Source organism: Artemia franciscana, chromosome 6, assembly GCF_032884065.1.
Source record: "Artemia franciscana chromosome 6, ASM3288406v1, whole genome shotgun sequence".
Lineage (NCBI taxonomy): Eukaryota > Metazoa > Arthropoda > Branchiopoda > Anostraca > Artemiidae > Artemia > Artemia franciscana.
In genome coordinates this window covers 4,916,290-4,923,740 of record NC_088868.1, presented here as the reverse complement: position 1 = coordinate 4,923,740, position 7,451 = coordinate 4,916,290, and the positions used below count along the sequence as shown (strand labels likewise).

The 7,451-nt window shown below is 32.9% G+C and overlaps 1 protein-coding gene across 1 annotated transcript in view; it reads right to left on the bottom strand.

Annotated features, from left to right (window-relative positions):
- Positions 1-100: 100 nt before the first annotated feature.
- LOC136027938 (uncharacterized) overlaps positions 101-7,451 on the bottom strand; it is a gene marked incomplete in the record, with an annotated part of 271,934 nt that continues 264,583 nt past the window's right edge. Inside the window, 2 exon segments of the mRNA XM_065705408.1 lie at positions 101-268; positions 5,049-5,202. Coding sequence (XP_065561480.1) covers positions 5,069-5,202 — 134 coding nt within the window.

The window sequence follows — 7,451 nt, the reverse complement described above, 5'->3', positions numbered from 1 at the left end:
TTTTTAAATTAATTGTGACAAAGAACCTTGAACCTTGTGTGTTTTCTTTTTATTTTTATATTCTTTTTGTTTAGATCCACTAGATTTTTAGATCACACTATGGGCTTTTGAAAATAATATATCATAAAAATAAAACACAGTTAAATGTATAAACACTGGAAGTTGAATCCACTGTATTGAAAAGCACCACCTTTAGCGATGTGAAATCTACCAAACAGATTTAGACCACTTCAACAGAAAGCACTGAACATTTCTGAATCGAATTAAGCTGAAAAGAAAAAAACTTTAAGATATATCCGAGGCATTTCAAACAGTAAGATCATAGTTATTAAAACGGCAATGCTAAAATAATAAGCAGAATGAACTTAAAGAAAGCATTTTTGTCGTTTTGCGCATCTAAAGAAACCTCTGAACAATATACACCATTTATCTTAATTTTTTTTTATCATATTCCAAAAAATTTGACTTTTGGCTTGTTCATGACTGAGATGGAAAGAGGGAAGTCAAAACCTTTAAAACAAGCAAAACATAGTGTACAAACAATGTAAAACAATAACAAAATATGAACATGTTCAAGAAAATCGGTCCCATTGACCTTCTTGCATATGCACGTGGAGGAAAGAAACTAATATTAATTAATAAGTTGGACGTTGATAATTCTTTCGTGCTAAAATTGAGCATGGATGAAGCTGGAATACTAGGATCTATTGAGTTACTAGCCGCCTAAAAGGGATTAAATTTTTTCTTCTCTGCTATTTCAACATAGAACTAACAGTAAGTTCTAATTAGTGGTTTTGGCAGTGCAACTCCACTTAATTCATCCAAGCGTCTTGGAAACCTTATAAGACTAAAAAATCCTGCTAATCTCAGTTTGTCACCACCAAGCAAACTAATTTCTATTGGCCATTTGCCTTCAACACCATTATTCCTGGTTACAATGCTTTTATATCGATTCACTCGACCAAAGATGGACTTTACTGTTTATCCATATTTATGTTACTTCTATAAACAAAGAATACCTAACAATTAAAGTATTGTGAGTTAAATAGCTTTATACTCCATACTGTTGATACAGTCTGATTTAGCCAGATATAGTTTATACATAAATAATATCGATTACAAGGATCTAAATTCCGTGCTAGAAGGTTTTTGTGCTAATGTTTGATAAACTGGTCTTTCAGTTTTATTTTTTAAATGAATAACGTTATTTTTGTCATTATTTCAATGAAACATCACATTAAAATCTAGAAGGTTATACTGTTGGTTCAGGTGAATAAATGAAGATGGAAGTGAATTAAACTAATATCACAGTGACAGATATCTCTCCTAAGGTAAAATGCTCTTTTCGTTTTCAATGAAAATAAGCACTGCTATATTTCTAATTGTATTTGGGATTTAGAATTTTAGATGTAACTGATTACTGGTAAACTTCCCCTGGAGCTGGTGTTTTAAAATCAAATTCGAGGGGTGAAGATTATTCGAGCAGAAATTCCTCCCAGCTGGTCGTTTTTCAAAAGTACTGTTCAATACTGATTTAGGTCACCTTTCCCAAAAGTAAGCAGCAACAAAAGCTGTCTTAAAATATATTCCTGACGGAGAAAAAAACTCAATTTTAAATAAGTAGGTTCACTTGTAAATAAGGAAAAAATTTTGCAAGGCACAAGCATCAGAAACAATGCCTAAACATTATAATAAATAAACAGGTGATTTTTTTGTATAAAATTGAGGTTGACTTCCAGTCATTACATACTAGTCAACGTCTTAACAAAATATTACACAATACGATCTTTGACTTTGGGTTTATTTATATAAACCCAATATAAACCCCATTAAACCCCAGCACAGGTGAATAGGCAATTCATAGGCAGCACAATAGTGCTGCTTAAGTAAAGATTGATGTAGGAACGATTTATTATTTATTTGCCTTTTTAAAGACCAGAGCATTTCATATAGAAGGTGTTTTCGTAGAAACTTTGGAAGGAGGTCCTTCAATTGGAAATTAAAATTTCAATTGCTCTTTTTAATAGTCCAAAGTGACTACAGGCTGAAAACCCTTATGTAATCTCAAGACCAGAACATAATTTGCAATTCAATAAAATAATTTCCTAGGCCATACTGCGTTCCCATTTACAAAAAATTAAGAGAGAAAAAAACGGGTACAATTTAAAAAAAGCAGTGGTAGTTGAATAAAACAATATAAAACATTAAATAATAAGAAAATACCAAATATTTTATCCTCACATTTGGGAACACTTCTCAACGGAAAAAAAAAATTCAAGCAAGAAAAACAGTTTTTAAAAAATGAAACCATAAAAAACGACTACTAAACACAAGGAAGAAAACAAAATAAATAAATGCAACTCACATTATAAGACACCTGTGATGCAATCTGTGGCATTTTTATGCTACTGTAATCTATTTTTTTAATTTTGTTGTATCCTTCCTAAATAAAATTTACCACAAGAACAAGGAATTTTGTATAATCCTTTTGTTGTTACTTGAAAAGTATTCAAAAAATTTTCTCGTCCTTATAATGAATTTTATGTAAGAAGGACATAGCAAAACTTATAAAATAAATCACAGCAACAGAAAACTGCGATAGATTGCTCGTTAAAATAGAATAAAAACCGGAAGATTTGAATCCACTTTAGCAGAACATTTCTTTGACTCTCCTTATTATAATATTTTATGTATTGTGCTTAATAATACATAACAATGTACATAATAATTGTATATAATATTATATTATGTATTATCATGTATTGTTAGATCAAACAAAATTGTGAAAACGTCTATTTGACTCTCGTAAAATTTTAGAGAAATTATTGAAATTAAAATGGGAGTATTAATATTAACAGAGATGAAGGGGAATTCAGAATGAACCCAGTTTATATTAATTTAATGAAGGGGTAGATCAAATTTTTAGCAATAGGGATTTATCTAATATTGCCCGAACAAGTAACCACACTGCAAGCAAAAGTCGGGATAAGGTCAAAGCTGGCAAAAGTAAACGAAAAAAGGAAAACAAACAAAAAGGAAAAGGAAATGAACCACTAATTAGCAAAAAAAATCATATAATTTATAATGTATGGATCTGTTTGACCTGCTGCTATATGTAGTATAAATGTTGTTAACCTGGGACATTTAATCAAAGGTGTTCGAGATTTTATGACCTTTTTGCTTTTTCAGATGCATACAGTCTTCATTTTTTACCGACCCCATTTATACACTGATTCTTTAAAGGAGAGCTACTTTTTGTTGCACAATAGAAATTTGTTTTGGTCTTGTTCAGCGTAGTAACAGCAGTCTTGTTGTGAGCAGTCTTGATGTGATTAAATGTGAGTTTAGTTTTATTTATTTGTTTTGTTTCCCCCGTGTGTTTAGTTGTCATTCTTTGAGATAGTTTTATTTTATATTTTGTTTTTCCTTAATTAAACTTTTTTTCTTTTTTTGCGTCGAGAAAGGCTACAAGACGTGGAGCTGAAATACTCTGATTTTCATTGTTTAATAATTTGTGGTTCTTTTATTTAAATTAAACCACTGCTTTATTTAGATTAAACCCATTTTTCTCTCTTATTTTTTCGTTAGCTTTACAAGAAACAAAATGCGTTTAAAAGTTTTCAATTTTTTACTTTAATAAATACAAATATTAAAATTTAAAGGAATAAATATCAGCATTTATATATTGAACTGATAGTCAGCAGTCATTTGTTTTTTTCAGTGAAGTACAAATTATGTTCAAGTCTTCTTGAGATGGTATAAGGGTCGTCAGCCCCACTCGTATTAATTTGGCACGTCATGAGTTTGACTCAATAGTTATTGTTATTTCTATTTATCTTGGGGTTCATTTATTTATTCATGGTAGTTTATAGTAGTTTTCTGCATGAAAGATTATTCCATATTATTTCTGCTCTTTTTTGGTTTAATGGAACTTTTTATTTTTCTTTGAAAAGCTTGTTTAGTGTTTTGTCTTTTAATTACCATATCGAAATGCCAAGACGTTGCCAATAGCACAAAACGCCCTTTGAAGCTTGAGAGAAGCATGAGATAATACAGATCTTGTTCTCCTAAGACAACTATTTTGGTCGTTATTGTCCCTGAAACCATGTTCTTCCGCAAATTAGCACCTTTGCATGCTCAAATCTTACTTTCCAGAATCCAAATCTTAGCTCTAGGACTTATATTGACATTCTTCCTAACTTTTTTTTAACGGCAAAAGAAATCTTTGCGTCCTTGCTATTCTACTTTTGACATCTTCTCTGTATCCTATACAATATCATTCACCATTCTGAATGTATATGTGGATATGTATATGCAGAATTCATTAAGCAAGAGGAATACATCCAAACTAAAAATATTTGACTCTCTATTCTAAGGACACTAATCCACAAATGCGTTGTCTATGGAGTTGTTGTTTATGCTGCATGTAAGGAAGCATCCACTAGTGCCGTTTTATGGCGCCAGTACTGATAATTTTTATCCATAATGTGCATATAGATAAAAAAATTATTTTTGCATAAAAGGGAAGAAGAAGGAAACTAGTGAAGCCACTGGTTGTGCCTATCAGTGGAATAACTGACCCCTCAATTGTTTTTCGTGGAAAGGCTAATCCTCTTGTTTTCAGCTCCAAAAACTGCTTTGCAAATATTTCAGCGTAATCAAACAAACACCATTAACTTCTTAAGAAAACTTATTAAATCCTATACAGAGACTTGGATAATTCTAATACTTAGTAAGTACACATTACTCCAAGAAGCTATCGCTTCTTTGGAAGAATAAAAGATTTTAACACCTTGATTTTGTGTTTTCTGTATTGTTTTCATTAAGACCCTTAGTTTTGGATAATATAAATAGTACATGGAAATAAAATCAGTTAGTTTATGTAAACTAGCTTTATAGATTTAAGATGTATCAGTTTTATAGACATATGCTGCATAGGAAATGAAGCAAACTATACAGCACATGGATTGGACCCCCAACATATTTTTGATATTAAAAATAGAAGATAAAAAAAGGAAAAGGTTCAAATTAAGAAAGGAGAGTCTCACCATATTCCTCATTATCTTCATCAGTATTCATCATTTTCTCTGTCATAGCGGGATCTCTTCTCAGGATCAGAGAGCATAGTGTACGCTTCATTAAGATCTTTAAAACTCCTTTCCTGTTCCTTTTGCTCTTCTTCTGTTGCCGAAGAATGCCGGTCTAAAAATTAAAAGGTATAAGAACAACTCATAGGACAACTAGTAACATTAATTGAAATAAAGACAGCTCTGAGATTGAGACCTATTTTATTTGCCATCTTAATAATGCCGGTAGACTTGGTGCTATAATGCTAATCTCACCGTAGTCTATATAAACAATATTTTTGAAAGGAGAAGATGGTGAAGCTCTGTACAAGATGCCTGTGCCTACAAGGAGCCTGTACTGGGTCCAGAGCAGGGAGCCACCATATCCTTGTTCTACAAAATATCCTTCTACGTTCTACAACGACAAGAAAAGTAGTCCCAAAAAGAATATTCAACATTGTCAAACTTGATAGTGCTCAATCCAAACATCAGTTTTGACTTAAGCTCCAAAATAGGTTCGATACCCCACCCACCAACGCTCAAGAACCTGAAGAAATGTGGCAGATTAAGACCACTACCATTGAAGCTGCAGCTGATATACTTGGCTATTCCCGCCCCTTTGTAGAGAGTATGACTTCAAAAGAAACCCTGTAAATGAATGAAGAGAGGCGTGCCTCAAGTCGTCAAGACAAACAGTCAAAATCTTTACTGAGGAAGGGCATTAAGCAAAACGTATGAACAGACCGAACCAGTCACTGGGAGGATGCTGCTCGTGAACTTGAAAACGCAGCCTGAAGCCAGGACTCACGACACAAAATCAAATTATTAAAGAAGCTACCGGAAAGAAATTGAGTGCTTCTGAAAATATCAAAGATTATAAGGAAATACCATAGGTGACTCTGCCCAAAAAGTGGAGGGATGGATAATCCATTTTAGTGACCTTCTAAACCCCAACGTGATTGCACCCGCTGAGTTACAAAACACACCACCGTCGGTCTCAAAACAACCTTATGATATAAACATGTCTCCGCCAGACCTTAACGAAATCATCAAAGTTATCCAGAAGGTCAAAAGACACAAATCTCCTGGTGAGGATAGTATTTCACCTAGATTTACAAAACTTCCCCACTTGATGGTGAGCTAGCTACTGCCACTATTTAATAATATGTAGAAAACCAAGAAGTTCAGACGAGTGCAAAATATCAGTCATCCTTCACATTTCAAAAAAGCGGTTAAGGCAAAATTGGCCAATTATAGAGGCATATCTCTCAATGATATTGCATCCAAATTATTCGCCATCGTTCTACTACGAAGAGTCCAAACAGCGAGGGATAAGCGAATACGTCAAAACTAGTCCGGGTTCCAGGTAGGCAGAAGATTCTCGGATCTGATTCTCACCCTCCGTTTAATCATGCAGAAAGAGAAAATACGGGTAATTAAAGCAAGATTTAATATAAATTTAGAGATGTATAATATCAAAGTTTAGTAGATCGTTATACAGCGTGCAAAACTTGTGGATAGCTCGACACTGGTATTATATTCCATTGAAGTATAGGTTTATAGATGGGGAATGGCCGGGCGGAACCAAAAACACGCTTGGGGACAAAGAAGGAACGGTTGGTAAACGGAGACAGAGGCCTTCAGAATTATTACTATTAAAATAAGATAATAGTTATAGAAGAAAATTTTTTAATTAAGTGGAGTATGCAAGGAATAGATTTAATTTTTTGATGATTTGTTCAAAAGGGATAATACCAAAATCTTAGTACAAGTCCTGGGAGGGTTATAGTCGGGACAGCCGAGAAACTGTTTTCATGGAACAGTTTTGGGCAAATTTTAATTTATTGCTAACTGAAGGATAAGTGATGCCCCAAACAGATCCGCAGTGTGAGATATATAAAATAAAGGGTAAATAAAAAAGTAATAAAGGGTGACAAGGATATCAGGACAAAGAAAATAATTCACATGATTAATCATACTTACCTGTCACAAGATTATGGCTCTGATGTAAGAAACATGTGTTGCAAATGATAGGGAAGAGTCTATTTGGACAACAAAAAACTTGGCAACTTTGACTTGCAGGAGGAGATTGGTAGAATATATTAGGCCAATTGCTTGCTGAGCTTCGTTTTTTTGGAAAGGGTTTGAAAATAGTACAACCTGATTTTTCTTGCTGTTAATTAGGCTTGATTTGCATATTCAACTTAAGCTTTACTCGCTTTGAGATTTATTTATTCATTTATATTAGTAGCTGTTGTTGGTTTTTTTGTTATGATTGTTTAATTTATTTCTGTTTGTTTTGGGTTACAGTTATTCTTTAATAGTAATTTCTTGTTGTTTTAAGTTTGAATTATTGTAGGTTTCAGGCTATTCTATCTTAAGTTT